The sequence below is a fragment of the Rhagoletis pomonella genome, unplaced genomic scaffold (assembly GCF_013731165.1).
Source record: "Rhagoletis pomonella isolate Grant_MI unplaced genomic scaffold, Rhpom_1.0 Rhpom_scaffold_00001, whole genome shotgun sequence".
NCBI classification, from domain to species: Eukaryota; Metazoa; Arthropoda; class Insecta; order Diptera; family Tephritidae; genus Rhagoletis; species Rhagoletis pomonella.
In genome coordinates, this window is record NW_023458555.1 from 33,296,097 (window position 1) to 33,313,499 (window position 17,403).

Here is a 17,403-nt window from a genome sequence, read left to right on the forward strand (position 1 = left end):
TTTTTACCAACAAAAGTTAAAAATCTACCAATATTTACCTGAAAGAAGGCAAGGAGATTTAAATGAACGCAGTGTATACATACATATTTTGTCATCGAACACACCTAAAATAAAAGCTCTGATACAATACTTTTCGTGTTAAATCTGAAGTGAGAGTAAAAAGTGAGTAACAACCAAAAAGTACGGGAACAAAAAATCATTTTTCTTGTAAAAACATCAAACAGCTGATCGCTTGACACATTTCATGATTTTACCAGAAGAAAAAATTCGGATAAAATTTTGCAACTTCATTCTCTACACAACTCTCCAAAAATCGCTCTCATTTACAGGATTTTGGAGTACGGAAACATTATTTCTGTAACTGGATCAGAGCCTAATATGAAAATTTAACTCTGACCGTAACTAATTTGAATGTGAAATCGAATCTCTATTAGCTGTTTATGGAGATATTTTTCGTTTGTAATACGCTTTTCATAGGAGACTGCCAAGTGAAGGGTATGCATACTTCATCCATTTCAAAACTAATTTTAATCAAACAATTTTGAAGTGCAGAGTAATTGTTTGTTTTAACTCAATATACGGCCAGAAGCAAGGCATCCAGGATCGTATCAAATTCGTATAGAAATTTAGTTTTGAGATTACGGCATTTGGTAGCGAGTTCGCTTTTCAATTGAAAATGTATTTGAGAGAAAACAGCTGTAATTTGATTACATTCGATTCGATTCGTTTCATTCGTTCACGGATGCCGTGATTCGGACGCAGTTTTATGTACATACATATATGTATGTATACGTTTTTTGTTGAATGTTTTATTGGCGTGAAATACATTCTTTTGTTTTTTCATAAAAACAAATACAAATTTATTCCAAGGCTGTCACATAAGGTGACAGCAGAAGTTCAAAAACAAAAATGCCACTAGCAAAATTTCCATTTTCCACATTTTGGCCAAGGCGAATTTATACAAGGTGGTGTTGGCAGAAGAAAAACAAAAATTACAATAACAAATTATACGTACGCACAATGACCGCGAAAATTACCACTTATGTACAAAAAAAACATCGTTTTGACATTTAGAACTACCGCGGCGAACATTTTTTTGTTTTGCCAACACCACCTTGTTTGTATAAATTGGCCTTGATTTTGGCATTAAGAATCACCGAGGCGAACATCCAGCTGCTCTGGTAACACCAACAAGGCGAATTTATACAAGGTGGTGTTACTGGCGAATTTAGATTTTCGCCGCGGTCCTTCTTAATGTCAAAATGACGTGTTTGTTGTAATATGAATTCAGAAGGACCGCGGCGAAAATCTAAATTCACCAGTAACACCACCTTGTAAAAATTCGCTTGAACACCACCTTACCTGAGTTCGCCTTCAACACCACCTTACCTGAATTCACCTTCATTTGTCCTATTGCCTACCGAGGGACGACTGCTGTTAAGAAAAAACCTTTTTTATAAATTTTTTTGCGATGATGCTTTCACCAGAGCTTGAACCCAGGCCCTGCAGAGTGGAAGCGCACACTGCTTACCACTACGCCACAGCGGCCACTATTTAAGTTTATCCCAACTAAATTAACAGTGATTGTCACACGAAATGAATACAGCTTGTTGATTCCGGTTCTCCTCTGAATATAAATATTTATCTCCCATTGTTCATGCATTGTCTTATGATTGGCTAATATGTACAATTTTTTATTTTTTTAATCCAAATACTCTTCTCGAATTTCAACTGAATTTCGTTTGACTACATTTCTATTAAACATTTTGGGACATCTGTTCCTCATGTGCGCAGTCGGAGATGAATCGAACATTTTCTTATTAAGTAGAATCCCTTCAAGGGCAGTGCATTTTTTGGCAATTTTTACACATTATTTTTTTAAACATCGACAATGCAATCCTAAGGAAACCATCTTGAAAAAATTGATTTTTTTTCTGCCCAAGCCCCGGCATCTTGTATAGCACTATCTATTCACTTCTTCAGAATGAATATCGTCTTTTGTAATTGCTCTTGCCAATCGCTTCTGATGAATACTTAGCCGCTGTTTCGTAGATATTTTCGCTATGCTCTTCTGCACAACGAAATTTTCAATGTAAATATAAAAAATTTATAGTTTCAAAAATTAGCTACCTATTTTGGATTTGGTGAAAGTGCAGTAAAGCTTCTAAACAGTTATCTGTGTAAGAGAAAGCAGAAAGTTAAAATCGACAACAACTTCTCTGAAATGGCGCTCACATTCTCTGGAGTACATCAAGGCTCTGTGCTAGGTCCCCTTCTTTTCAGCATTTTTATCAATGACATTTTCAAAACATGCTCACACGTTCGCCTGCACGCCTACGCCGATGACGTTCAACTATATACATATATCTAACCATATCAGCATGGTCCAAGACACAACACTTAGGCTTAATGAGGACCTGTGCGCGATTCGTGAGTGGTCGGTTGAAAACCTTCTCAGCCTCAATGCTCTAAAATCTTATGTACTCCCTATTTGCAAAGATAAAATACAAGTTTCTGATATTCCTCACCTTTATATTGGTTCTACAAAGCTTCAATTAGTCAGCAAAGTGATAAACTTGAGTTTTATTATTAATTCTAAGATGGCTTGTGAGGACCACGTCAATGAAGTTGTGAGTAAAATATACTCCACCCTGCGATGCCTGAGAGTATCCTCGCTTTTCGTACCTTCAGGCACGAAAAAGAAGCTGGTTCTGAGCACAATTGTTCCTCTTATTACTTACTTCGAAGTAGTGTACAGCAAATTGGACTTTCATTCTCTGCACAAACTCGATGTTGCATTAAACCATGCCACTAGGTATGTATATGGCTTGAAGAAATTTGACCATATATCTACTTTTAGGAACTCAATACTTGGCTGTGACCTAACAAACTATATAAAAGCTCGTAATTGTATTTTTATGTTTAAATGGCTTGTTTACAAAAAGCCGGAATATCTATATGAAAAGCTTAAGTTTTCCAAAAGCTCACGCTCCTTTAATTTGATATTGCCGAAATTTAACTACTTAAGCTCTTCAAGGTTTTTTTTTTTGTTAATGGTGTTAGACTTTGGAACTCCCTTTCACTGTCTCTAAAGAACTCACTGCGTGAAAGTAATTTAAAACAATGTATCTTTGAATATTTTTCCAGTTAAGTCGTGGTCATAAATTTTTAAATTTTTTTTATTTTATAAATTTATTTTTTTTAATTTTTTTTATAAATTTTTTTATTTTTTTATTTGTCTATTTGGCTTTTCTAAGTTAATATTTACATATGCATACATAGTTATATATATATGATTGTAATTTTTATTTTATTTTAATACATATTTTGTAATCTGTTATTTGTATTGCGCAATAAAAGTTTAATTCTTAATGAGCTAATGTACTTAAATAAACAAATAAATGAAATGAAATGAAATGAAATGTATTATTAGAAAAACGAAAATAGTTAACAAAAGCTAAGTTATGTATCTGCAATAATGGGAAATGATATTTTTTGAAGCTGCAAAATGCCTATTTGCTGGTTAGTAAGAATCGTGTGTGCCGGGAAGTGGGGGGGGGGGCGGCATATTAACCATTATTTGTCCCAGGTACTCAATAGTCGGGTTTAGCTTGCACATACTTATGTAACTATGTAGTTATTCTATGCACGCCATAGGTAGGTAATATGCTCTCACGAATGTGTGGTTATAGCGGTAATTATTGGTTTCGCAGCATCAATTGCCGATCAATAGTTTGTCAATTATTTTGTTTTTGGTTATTGATTAGGTGATCAGTTAGTTTAACAGTATTATGACGATATACTAGTTGTTAATCAGTTGTATAGCAAAATTTTATTGATTACTTCAGAAAATGTCGCATGCCTGAAGTACGGACACTGCTTTAAATATATGTATGTATGTATGTACATTAGGCCGTGTCACCTGAGACGAACTTAGAGGTCTCCTTTTTACACCTGCATTAGGCAATACAAAATCTTTTTAAAATCCTCTACTGGAAAAATGTAAATACCTACTTAGCAAGAGCTTTCATTTACTGTCGTTAGGGTGGTACATTAGGGTGATAAGAACTGAGATATGGTGGGTAAGTACTAGAACGGGGTACTTCAGGTCACTGAACAAACAAACAAAAAATCAAGGTACAAAAAAAACGAAGCACAAACATACATACATATATACAGTGGTCCACAAAATAATAGGAGTGCGATATTTTGGTCAGTTTTTGCTATTTGTCTTTTGTTTATTTAATGTTTATTATTTTTATACAAAAGTCAAGCTGGGTATACAACAAACAACAAATAAATTCATATTTCATTCTTTGTACAAAAATTATTAAAATTCTGTAAATTTTCACCAAAATATCAAACTTTTTAATCAGAATCTTCAGAGAAAATTCTGGTACGCAGTTTTATAGCCCATTCAATTCTAGTCTGAAGAAGTGCAAGTTTCAAGCTGCTAAAAAATTCCGTTGGTTTTTGGCAATTTTTTTTGCTGGCACTGTCTCCATATAAAAGAAAATTGTCGAACATACTTTGTATGGAAAAAACGTGAAACACCTTCAACCGAAAAAATTCTCAAAAATCAACGGAATTTTTTAGCAGCTTGAAACTTGCACTTCTTCAGACTAGAATTGAATGGGCTACAAAACTGCATACCAACATTTGTTCTAAAGATTCTGGTTAAATAGTTTGAAATTTTGGTGAAAATTTGCAGAATTTTTATAATTTTTGTACAAACTTGAAAATGTAAATTTATATGGTGTTTGTTGTATTACCAGCTAGGCTTTTACAAAAAAATACGAAACATTAAATAAACTAAAGACAAATAGCCAAAAGAGGTTAAAATATCCCACTCCTATTGTTTTGTGGAGAACTGTACATATGTATTTATATCATTCTTTAAAATCCGACTGTATATGTGGAAGACATGCTGAAAAATGTAAAAATTCTACGTTCGGCAAAAAAAAAATGTAATTCCCTTCGAATCGAAATACTTCCTTAGCAAAAGTTTAATGAATTTTGGCGAGCTTCAATTAACATACATTAGGGTGGTACGTTAGGATGGTAGGAACTGAGATCTGGTGTATATATGTATGGTTATATTCGAAAGTGTACGGCCAACCTTTTTTTTATGGTGTGGACTAATGTACATATAAACTGTGACAAACTAGATTTTATTCTCCTTGAAATTTAGTTTATATATATATTTGCCCAGAAAAACTGAAATCTGAAAATTTATCAAAATCTGTTCACTGCCAGGCCACCACTTTTTTAGAATGATTATTGCTAATAGCAAAAATATAGTTCATTATGCTCTAAAAATGGGTGTGCGAAAGATGAAAAGTTTTGGGTCAATATCTTACGCACGCCCAAGTCCATCGAAGTTCAATGTGCTCAAAGAACATTTTTCTTAGCTTACTTCGATAGCAAACCTAATTCTCTGCAAAAAAAGGTCCGGATGCAGTCATCACTCAAGCGATTTCTTATATTAGAACCATGATCTAGAATTTTCCGCCATTATTTCACCACACATATGTATGTAGTATTATGTACGTATGATTTATAATTGTTCAAAGCGCTTAATTGCTCATCCATGTTCGATCACTTTCGATCATCATTAGTCTTTCTAAATGGCGTGCTGTCATTGCATCATTGCGTTGATTTAATTCTACATAGTGACTTCTAAATATACACATCACAAAGTAAGTATGACTTGGATACTTGTACTCGTGATTTGTGATCAACGCGAATTGCAAGGCAGCAATTCAATGAAGTTGACTTGCAATTTTTTTCGTTCGCAGCTACATATGTATGTATGTATGTATTAATGAACCTTTTTTTTAATTAAAATTAATTACTAGGAAATTTATGAAACATGACAAATTGATATGAGCTTGCAAAAAATGCAAGTGAATGTACATTAGAGAGGGTCGGCGCCCAAAAAAAAAAAATGTTTGCAATCAATATCATCTAAAAGGGATAAATAGTACTGAAACGTACATAAGAATTTTGAAATCGGATTCCAAATGAAACAGTCATGAAGAAAATGCAAGTTTTGAATTTACAATTTTTTTTATTCTAAAAGGCACTCAAAATATAAGGAGCTATGTAATTAAAAACTTCATTCTTTTGTTAGGAGACCGATTCAGTTCAAAGCATGATAAAAACATAGCAAGGTAGAACCGTTCTCTCAATTTGTCGGCCATGATTTTTTTTTGAAGTTTGCCAACATTTTAAAATCATATAAAATTGAAAATAAAAAATTGAAATTGTTCGAAATTGTTGTTGCTTGAGATTGAAAATGAAAATGTGTGTGTGAGTTTGTGAGTAAATTTAAAAATTAGATTGTTTGGAAACGTCAAGAATTTCAAAAGTGACTCTCACTCACTCACTACCTTACTATATTTTTATCATGGTTCAAAGTGCATACAGGGATTCAAAGTAACATATGTACAAATGGTGATGTTTCTTGCCGAAAACTTTAATATTCTTTATAACGAAAATCACAATTTAAACGTTGCAATTGGATTCATATTTTTCCGAACAAATTTAAGCATAATTTTATGATTTTTATTTTTTCGATAAAAAAATAATCGTTATTTTTTGATTTTTATTTTTGCTATCACACCATAACCATTTTTCGATAATAATGGATTTAAAACGGCATAAAAATTGTGTATTCCTTATAACGGTTAAAAATTATCGAAAAAAATTAAATTAAAAAATAACGTTTATTTGTATCGAAAAAATAAAAATCAAAATTTAACAATTTTTCTACATAAAAAAAAAATAAACATAAAAAATAACAATTTTGCAAAGATTTTAAAACAATTTAGAGTTTGCCAAATTGCGAAATTAGGTTTCGAAGAAAATGTGAAAATTTCCACGTTTGCACCCTCTGGTGAAAGATTTATGCAAAATATAAGTGCAGAAATGCATTCCTCATACCAAAAATTCAAAATTTATGCACTTCTTTACGACATTACAGTAAAATGCTAAGAAACTTTTTTGGGCAATTTGGCAAACTCCAAATTGACTTTAGACCCTTGGTTTCTTGGGAGAATTTGCTTAGAATTACAAGTAGAATCCTTCAGTGCTATACGCTCATAGTCGAAAAAATCTCCCATATAAATTGACCCGCCCTAATGTACATAGCAAAGAATCCACGCGATTATTTGGCTACTTTAAAATTGCTCTTTACTTCACTAAAATATAATGAGCTACAAAACTGCGTGCTCCAAATTTTTTCTAGAGAATCTTCAAAAAAAAAAAAGTGTAAAAGAACGATAATCTGAGAGATTGTCCAAAATTTTAAACCTCTTGGGCGAGCGTATATAGTATCCAATCAAAAAACCATTTAGTACGGTTAATTTTGATCATGCTACGCTACTTTTTCGCACTATTAGAATTTCGAAATCGAGAAATCGATTTTTTCGGTCCATCCTAATATGTATGTAGAGGGAGGGATTAAAAGATTTCGAACTATTTTGGTCCTATCGAATTTAAGGTGCTTCTTTCGGACTAAGCACATTTTCCTTTCATTGAATATAAACGAGAATAAATAAAACAAGTATCTTTATCATTTTCCAAACAATGCATTTTAAATTTCTCTAGCCTCCTGTACTCAAATATAAGTTTTCATAAAAAGTGGAATTAGCAACTTTTCACTCTACGCTAGCGATATGTGAATTAAAATTTCAGAATTTGTGCAAATATTATAAAAATTCTGTAGTCTCACTGAAGTTTCAAACTTTTCAATCAAAATATTTAGACAAAATTTTGGTATGCATTTTTTCTAGCCTATAACATTTTCAAGTTTCGAATTGATAAAAAAAAATGCCGGTGATTTTTTACCAAAAACGTGCAATTTTTTTTTGTGTATGAAAAAAATTCATGACACTGTCAGCACTATTTAAATTTAAAAACGAAACAAAGATACCAAAATACTCATAGCAGCACGAATTTTTATTGTTCGTTTCATTAATAAAAGATTGTTCTTAAATTATCTGCTTTCGATGAAATTGTTCGTTCACTTTGCTCATTTTGTTGATCAGTTGACTTCGTATGTAAGTACGAGAATGTCGGCTGTGTTGGGTTGCGCGGTGGCAAATATTTGATACATTAATAAACATTTATACATCCGAAAGTGCATATGGCTGCTTCCAATGAACATCCGAGTAATTATGGGTAAAAAATGCCTTTAAATGCTTACGTACAAAAATAAACATAAGTACATGTAAATATATATGTACATACATACTTATGCATACATGTGTACATGTTTTACATACAAAATACCCATTTAACTTTAAATGCCCTCAAAAGCTTTGCTCCAAGCTGTTTAAAGGGCCCTTTTTTTTCTTAGGAATATTCTTTTGATGACTATGGTATTTCGATGATGTCAGTGCCCGGCTGGCTGTGTATCTGTCAACGCTTACGTATTTGTGGTCAGACGAATTACAGAATACTCGCCTAAATTTATTTGTAAACAAAAGGCGTTGAAGGAAGAAAAATATTTGTTCAACTCATTAGCAATGAAATACATACATGCATACATATAGTATACTTATGTATGTACATATACATATATGTCGAATTAAGAGCCTAAGAACGCACTTTATGAATTTACACAAAAGCAACTATTGTAAATACATATGTACAGTTGTTAACAAAATAATAGGAGTGGAAGATTTTGTCCAGTTTTGGCTATTTGTCTTTTGTTTATGTAACGTTTATTTATTATTATTTTTTATATAAGTCTAGCTGGTAATACAACAAACACCATATAAATTCAGATTTTAAACTTTGTATAAAAATTCTGCAAAATTTCACCAAATATCAAACTTTTACATCAGAATCTTTAGAAAAAATGTTGGTTTTCGTTGCAGTTTCGTAGCCTATTTATTTCTGGTGCAAAGAAATGCAAGTTTCAAGTTCGTAAAAAATTTCGTTGATTTTTGAGAATTTTTTTTGTTGAAGGTGCTTCAACACTGCCAACAAAAAAAAAAAAACAATTCCAAAAAACAACGGGATTTTACAGCAGCTTGAAACCTGCACTTCATTAGACTAGAATTAAATGGGCTACAAAACTGCACACCAAAAGATTCTGATTAAAAAATTTAAAATTTTGGTGAAAATTTGCAGAATTAAAAAAAAAAAAGATTGAAATCTCAAATTTATTCGGCATTTATTGTATATCCAGCTTGACCTTTATAAAAAACTAATAAACATTAAATCAACAAAAGACAAATATCGCATTCCTATTATTTTGTGGACCACTGTACATACTCGTCAGTACTATAGAACCATTGATTGATGATCGTGAATATTATGTACATATGTACTATGTATCTACATACATACAGTGGAGGTCAAAAATAGATGAATGGTGTTTCGCTTTTAATATTTACGATGTTTTTCAAGCAAATTTTTTTTGATATTTTTTTTTATAAAAATATGGATCATGCTTTAAAAAAACTATATAAATCACACTTTCAAACTTTGCGCAGAACTTAGAAACATTAAACAAATTAAATTAAATTTTTAACCAGAATTTTTAGAAATTTTTTGGGTATGCATTAACAAGCTTATAAAATTCTAGTCAAATAAATGCAAGTTTTATTAATTTTTTTACGGCTTTTGCGTTTTTTTTTTCATATAAAAAGCGAAATTTAGGAAAAATGGCGTTGACTTTTTTATTTTTTTTTCGCAAAAGGTCTTGCGCATATTCTTCCACAAGAAATTCATGTTTATATGGCAAAAAGTGCAAAACACCGCCAACAAAAAAAAATTTATAAAAATTAATACGATTTTTTAGCCGCTAAAAACTTGCGTTTATTTGAATCGAATTTTGTTAACTGCTTATCCAAAAAATTTTTAAAAATTCTGGTTAAAAAGCTCGAAATTTAGATAATAATTTGTGGAATTTTTCTAAGCTCTGCACAAAATTTGAATGCATGATTTATATAGTTTTTGTTAAAGCATGAACCATATTTTTAGAAAAAATATCGAAAAAATTATAGCTTAAAAAACATTGTAAATATTAGAAACTAAACACCATTTATCCATTTTCGACCGCCACTGTGCACTATGCACATCAATTTTATGGTAACCAAGCTATCGCAGTACCAGCTAAAATATTAAAAAATAATGCGCCATATTGGTCGCCAATGGTTAATGGATGGTAGGGGAGAATTAACATTTAGGGGATTCACAAGACGTGTTAACCGTCGTAAAATCTTAAGCTTAACACTGGTTTATGTAAAATAGCGGTTAAAATGGTTGGGGGGTTGGCTAATTATATATTCTTTATCAGTTTAAAAGAATTTCGGTTTAGTGAGAAATCCCCTAAAACCATTTTAATTAAAAAAGATGTTAACCTTAAGATTTTACGACGGTTAACACGTCTTGTGAATCCCCTAATTGTAAGTACTCTGGTTATAATGTTAAATTAATTAATTAAGCTTGCTTGTTTGTGGGCTGTGCGCACAAATTGACACTTGAACCATTCAAAATTGGAGAAAAAACATGGATGTGAAAGGAGAATAATAGATATTCAAAGTGGTGAAGAGAGTTGTCACTAATTAGTGGACGGCTACTGGTGTTTAGCACCCGATTAAATGATTAATGAATTAATGGACTTCGGAAAAATAACATATGTATATAACATATGTACATGTATGTGGTATATATTAGGATGTTCCTTAAAAAATGTAAACATCTAAATTTTATAATGGACACCCTTTTATTTTGTTCCACGTACAATATCACTTCAAAACTTTAAAGTAATTTTAGGTGTCGCTAAACTTCACATATTATTGAAAACGGTTCATAAAAAAGTCCTAGTCTATTCCAACCTGCCTCATATGACTCGTGATTTTTTTTCAAGTTTTCAGAGCTTTCGCGACTTTCTCATTACTTTTAGGATTATCTTGGCATTCTTTGAGATCTGTGGGAATTTTTTCAGTTTTTTTTTAACTCGTGAATTTTGGGGGTGATTAAGTATTTTTTATACCCGAGCGCACTTGTGCACAAGGGTATTATAACTTTGTTCACATAACGGTTGTTTGTAACAGGCAAAACGAATCGAGATAGATATAGACAAATGTATACATAAATGATCAGGATGAAAAGAGAAATCGATTAAGCGGTGACTGTCTGTCCGTCCGTCCGTCCGTCCGTCCGTCCGTCTGTCCGTCTGTGCACACGATAACTCGAGTAAAAATTAAGATATCTTAACGTAACTTGGCACGTGTACTTCTTTCGGGCGTAGGACGGATAGTATTGAAAATGGGCAAAATCGGACAATAACCACGCCTACCTCCCATATAACGGTAATTTTCAGAAATACGAAAACTGCGATATTTTAGTAACTACTGAAGATTATTCACTCAAAATTGATATTTGCAATAACTTTTAGACGAAAAATAAGAATATTATAAATTTTTGAAAAATGGGCGTAGCCACGCCCACTTAATGTTACATGTGTATATCTTGGCAACCGCTGCACCGATTTCTTCCAAACTTGGCACAGTTATTGGCCTTGGTACAGGATACCAAATGGCCGAAAATTTTAAAAAGGGGACAATAACCACGCCCACATCCCATATAACGGTAATTTGGAGAAATACGAAATCTTCAATAAATCCGTAAATATTGAAGCTAATTTATTCAAAATTGATGCTTGCAACAATTCTTTATCAGGAAATACGCTTATCATAAAATTTTGGAAAATGGGCGTGGCACCGCCCACTTATGATCACATATATGTATCTCGGTAACCGTTCTACCAATTTGTACCAAACTCGGTATTTTTATTGTGCTTGCCACATAAAAGCAAAACGTTCAAAATTATTGAAATCGGACTAAAATTACGGCTTTTCATATAACGGTAAATTTTAGAAATGCTCGAAACGTCAATATCTCGAAATTTAAGGATGCTAATTTATTCAAAATTGATACACCCCGGCTTACCATCTAGCGGAAGGTTTCGGAAAGGTAAAAAGGCATATATGTAATACTTGCGCCGGGTATTTAATGTTCGGCCCGAACTTAGACTTTCTTACTTGTTTTTTTTTGAAATCTTTTTGGTCTTTTGGGGAATGTTCTACTGGAAAATAGAAACTTGGTATGAATGTTGGCATTTATAAAACACAAATCAGCGTTAATAAAATTGCCTTAAGTCATAAGAAAAATCCTGTTTTCATTGCAATATCGAAAAGAATTAATATCAGAAAGTTAAAAGCTGCTTTCGGCAATCAAAAAAAAATCTTTAACAAAACACGTAAAGAGCAAGATGCCACTCTTTCATCAATAAATTTGAAGACTAAATAACTTCGACATTCTGCAAACATTACACTTACCATTACACAGCATCAGGTTACTAATTTCAGCAAAATAAGGACTCTTACAGGCATACTGTCTGATGGCAATCCAAACTCAAACAATATTTATTAAAAAAATAAGCATACATAGTGTCAATTACTCTCAGGTTTATGCCACTTCAACGGATCTGCTGAAAGCATTTTACTTGTTCCCTCTGATGGCACCCTAAACTTGAAAATTATTCACGCTTTCCTATGCTATTGCACCGAGGTTTAAGCCACTTGATACGATTACTCATTTCAGCATATGTAATAAGAGATCTATGTAATTTTTCTTGAAGCCAATCTACTTTGATCCAAGTCATATCAACCACAAGCGAAAGGAAAGTTTTTCCACCATAGCTTCTATAGACACACACTAATTATACTCAATTTTATTTTTTGTTTTCCAGATCAATGAGCTGATAACAACAATTAAAAAGACTTCACAAATTTATAAGCAAATCCAGCTCGAAACCACAAATAAGTATCATTTCAATGCAGTGTTAAAAATCGGCAAATCAATGTCGTTCAAAAGAAAATATTATCGACGTAAAGTGTAGTGAGTCTCCGTTTTTGTGTTGTGTACACTTTTTAAGTCTTTGAATCCCAAAAAAAAAAGAGAAATTGTAATTGTCAATACGTGTTAAGTGTTTTTGTAAAAAACCCGACAACCCCTTAACAGATTTTATTCAATCAAAACAAACTTACTGAACTATTTTAACGAACAAAGGCGCTACGACCACGAGGTATTCCACTCAAATGGCCACCAACTGTGAATATATCGAGGGTAGCAACAGCGCCGATCCACGTAAATGCCCCATCTCGAACAACGCTTCAACGGCCTCAATGGCGCAAGAGCAACGCGCGGACAGCATTGAGTTGCTGCAAAGCAAAAGCGACAATTCACTCTCAGACGATTCAGCTAGCATCAGCGCTACTCATGCAGGTCTGCCGGCGCTGCAAACCACCGCACCGTTGCACCGGTTGGGCGACGATCTATTTGAGAACGCTTTCGACGAATCGATGGATTGTTTGGAACAGGACGAGGTGGATGGCTATGAATCGGACTCGGAGAGCGCCAATGAGTACGATGACACAGTCAGCGCTTCTGTGACGACTGGACTGCGCAGCATTGACAGTGACAATCTAACATTCTCAAGCGGATTTGGCAGCTCGATGTTGAGCAGTTTTCCGCCAACCTCCGCATTTGACTATCACAGCTGTAGCAGTAGTAGCGATAGCGAGGAGGAGACACATACAGCTGAACTGAAGAATGACGAGCGGTTGGGTAAATTTTTCCCAGCAGATTCACGCAATTTGGACATCTTCCATACACGTCCCTATTTGCTGCCGTTCGTGGAGCGTCGCCGTCTCTCACAATGCAAGGAGGAGGATGAGGACGACGGCGACAAGTCACCACAACCGCAAACGAGCGAAATGGCGGCGCTCAAATTCGATAAGTCTGCACATCCTACAGCGCCACCACCACCGCCGCCGCCACCACCACCACCACCACCGGCCACAGATGAGGCATCGGCGGAGAAGTTCAAAGAGTTGGAGCGCTTGCGACAGCAATTCATGCATAAGATAGACAGCATCAATACGAACAACGTAGAGGATATCAAAACGGTGACTGTGACCGCGGAGCATGTCTCACCGCCGCCACCACCGCCAATACCACCAACAATTTTGCCACCTTCACTGATCAATTTGTTGCAGTCGACTAAGTCAAAGCCTTTGCAGATGATTAAGGCAGCCGAAGAACCGCAAAAGGCGATAATGCCAGCACCGCTGAATGCAACGGCGCCAACGGCGTCGGTAAGCGAAAAATTCGTGGAAAAGAGTCGGACTACAGATATCGTCAATGCACAAATTACCTCAACATCGACTTCGATGTCATCCAACAATCCAGCTAGCACCGCAATCGCAAATGTGCCAAAAATAACGCAGCCGACATTAGCGCACATGGATAGCAACGAAAAACTCATCATCAAAGGTAAATTCACGGTAACCAAAGCCAAGGAGACGCCCGAACTCCAACAATTGCGCACCGAGGCCGACAAGCTGAAGCACCTGAGCTCTAGTGCCAATGCACACACCATCAGCTTCCCCAGCAGCTATGGTGGCTACACATCGGTGCAGGGGCTCTTTTCGCAGCGTTATGGCAGTCACAAATATCCCGTTGCCGTGCCACATCTTTCGAAAAAGTTTTTCGATGCATCCTTGGTCGAAATACGTACGCCCGTTGGCAGCAATTCATCGCTCAATCAAAGCGACAATGATGCGACGCGTCCAAAGAGTGAAAAGATCTCAACAGCAAATGCGACTTCCACAACCACATCCCCAATCAGCAAAACTTGTCTCAATCACCACCAAAGTTACAATAATTGTGATACTAGTTTAGTTAAAAGACGCGGTGATCTATCGCATTTGGATGATGTGTGGATCAAGAGGCCGGCGATGACAACGCCACCAAAGAGGCAAATGACGGACGAGAGCGCATTCGAGAGTGGGCGCACGACAGCGGCCCAATCAGAAGATGTAAGTTTGAATGGTGCAAAGCAAAGGTGGTGGTAGTACATACTATGGTACATAGTTCACTAGATTCAAATTCACTTGGATTAACATAAGAATTCACGTAGTTGTGTTTCGGTTACTTAAAATCCCAATCAATCGAAGAAACTGAGTTCCAATTAAACCCTTTTAGGCTGTTTTTTTTTACGTGTAAGCATCTTAGCCCTCGGTATGGCTAAAATATGCGGTAACCTAGCGAAAAATATGTAATTGCTTCTTGTGAAACCCAGCAGAAAAATGTAATATTTAGGAAACATATCAGGGCAAGTTCAGGATCATCTTGGAAATAGTTCGGCGCCATTTCGGGAATAGCTCAGAACTAGTTTAGGACCCTTTTGGAACTAGTTCGGGATCATTTTGGGACTAATAAGGGAAAGGGACCATTTCAAGACTAGGTAGAGATCATTTCGGGTGAAGTTCACGACCGTTCTCGGGCCTGTTAGTGGTATTTCTGGATCATTTCGGAACCGTTTCGGCACCTGTTCAGGGTTATTTCGGAGCAATTTCAGGACCATTTCGAGCCTAGGTTACGACTATTGCAGGATTAAATCTAGACCATTTGAACTAGTTCAGGACTATTTCAGAACAATTTTGCACTAGGGATATTTAGGGAATAGTTCAAGATCCTTTCGGGACTGGTTCGGGACTATTTAAGGAATTTTTTGGTACTAGTTTGGAATCATATCGGGACTATTAAGGCACCATTTCGGGGGGACCGCTTCAAGACATGTTCGTGATTATTTCGGGGAAAGTTCACAACTTTTCAGAACATATTCAGAACTACTTAAGAACAATTTCGGACCTAGTACGGGATAATTTTGGATTATTTCGAAACTAGTCGGGAATGAACTTGAAAAAATCGTCAAATTTTCATTAAAATTTCACACTTTTTATTTAGAATTTTTAGAATTTTTTTTGAGTATGCAGTTTTTTAGTCCATTCATTACTATAACAAAGTACAAGGTTGAAGCCGTCAAAGTTGGAGTTTTATGGATTTTGTTGTAGTCGAACTTAGTTTTATTAAAAATTAACAGATCTAAACAAAAAGATCTTCAAAATGTGGAGAAAAATTTACGGTACGATTTACACTGACGTCAAGCTTCCCGCGAACAATAAAGTGAACAGCAAAGTGCAAAAAAAATTTGGGTGTGAATATGTATACATTCATACATACATACACACATACAAATGCGCACACATTTGCTATTTGGCATCACCAACAATTCAATCGAAACATAAAATAATAAAATCTCACTTGCGGAAATTCACATATGTATATTAATGCATGAATGCATATAAGGGTGGTCCAAAAATGCATGTCAAAAAGGAAATTCGAATTTTTTTGCTCCCCACCCCCTAGCATTATTCTATACCGAAAAAATATACCCATATTTTTTAATTTGAAATAAAAAAAAATATTTAGAGGTCGCTCAAAGTTTTCCATGTATGTATTTTATATGGGAAAAAACAACTTTTTGTAGAAATGGTATAGAATTCTTACGAATCAATATTTTTCCAACGGAAAACTCTGCTTCTCTTCTTGATCATTTTTTCATAGCAACTATATTTAATAGGTCCACCAAAAACCTCAGAAAATGTAATGGGCGTCCAATAAAAAATCTTAATCTGTTAAAAAAAAATAAAATAAACCATTGAGTATTATTGTTGGAAGTCTTCTGAAGAGAAATAGAGTTTTCCGATCGAAAAATATTGATTTTCAAGAATTGTATACCATTTCTCCGAAAAGTTTTTTCTACCGATATAAAATATATGGAAAACTTTGAGCACTTCTAGCGACCTAGAAATATATTTTGATTTCCAAATAAAAAATAGGGGTATATTCTTTCGATATAGAACAAGAGAGCATTAAAATTCTGCGTTTGGTATTTTTTTTTTACCACCCTAATGTACATACGTATATAAATTTAATCAAATGTTTGCAATTAAGCACTCTGACGCCAACCCATTAAATTAAGTGCTTTCTTTCTCATTTTCAGCATATAAAATCATAAATGGTGGGCACATACTAGTTAACGAAATACCATTTTTTCTAACTGGTTTGGCTATTCACTGCAGGGTAGTTACATACAACCTAACTAAAAAAAATATATGGGGCGTTCCATACCAAAGTGGACGGGGTTCACACTTCATGTGTTTGATTTGTTTCAAATTTTTAGGGTTGTTGGATAAACATAAATAATAAATAAATATGAAATTTGAGCTTGACTAATAAATTTTTTAAAAACTTTACAGCACAAAAACAAAACCAAATCGATTTAATAGTTTTCCAAATATCTCGAGAACGGGGCGAGGAAAAATTAAAAAAAATTACACATACATACATCAAAATTATCTATGAAAAAAAAAATAAAAAAAAAAAATGTTTTTTCTTGAAAAATTTTTCACATGCATACATATTTTTTGATAAAAAAATAGTTTTTGATATTATGTCATCTCAAAAAAAAAA

The 17,403-nt window shown here is 34.2% G+C and overlaps 2 protein-coding genes across 2 annotated transcripts in view; both read left to right on the top strand.

Annotated features, from left to right (window-relative positions):
- The window catches only part of LOC118742948, a gene marked incomplete in the record, with an annotated part of 403,480 nt that overhangs the window by 146,106 nt on the left and 239,971 nt on the right, over positions 1–17,403 (top strand).
- LOC118742957 lies at positions 12,932–14,954 on the top strand. Its single transcript, XM_036475395.1, has one exon. The coding sequence runs from the start codon at positions 13,122–13,124 to the stop codon at positions 14,937–14,939; it is 1,818 nt and encodes a 605-aa protein (XP_036331288.1). The 5' UTR covers positions 12,932–13,121; the 3' UTR covers positions 14,940–14,954.

Coding starts and splice junctions, on each gene's coding strand:
- LOC118742957 (XM_036475395.1), top strand. CDS start 13,122: ATGGCCACCAACTGTGAATATATCGAGGGTAGCAACAGCGCCGATCCA.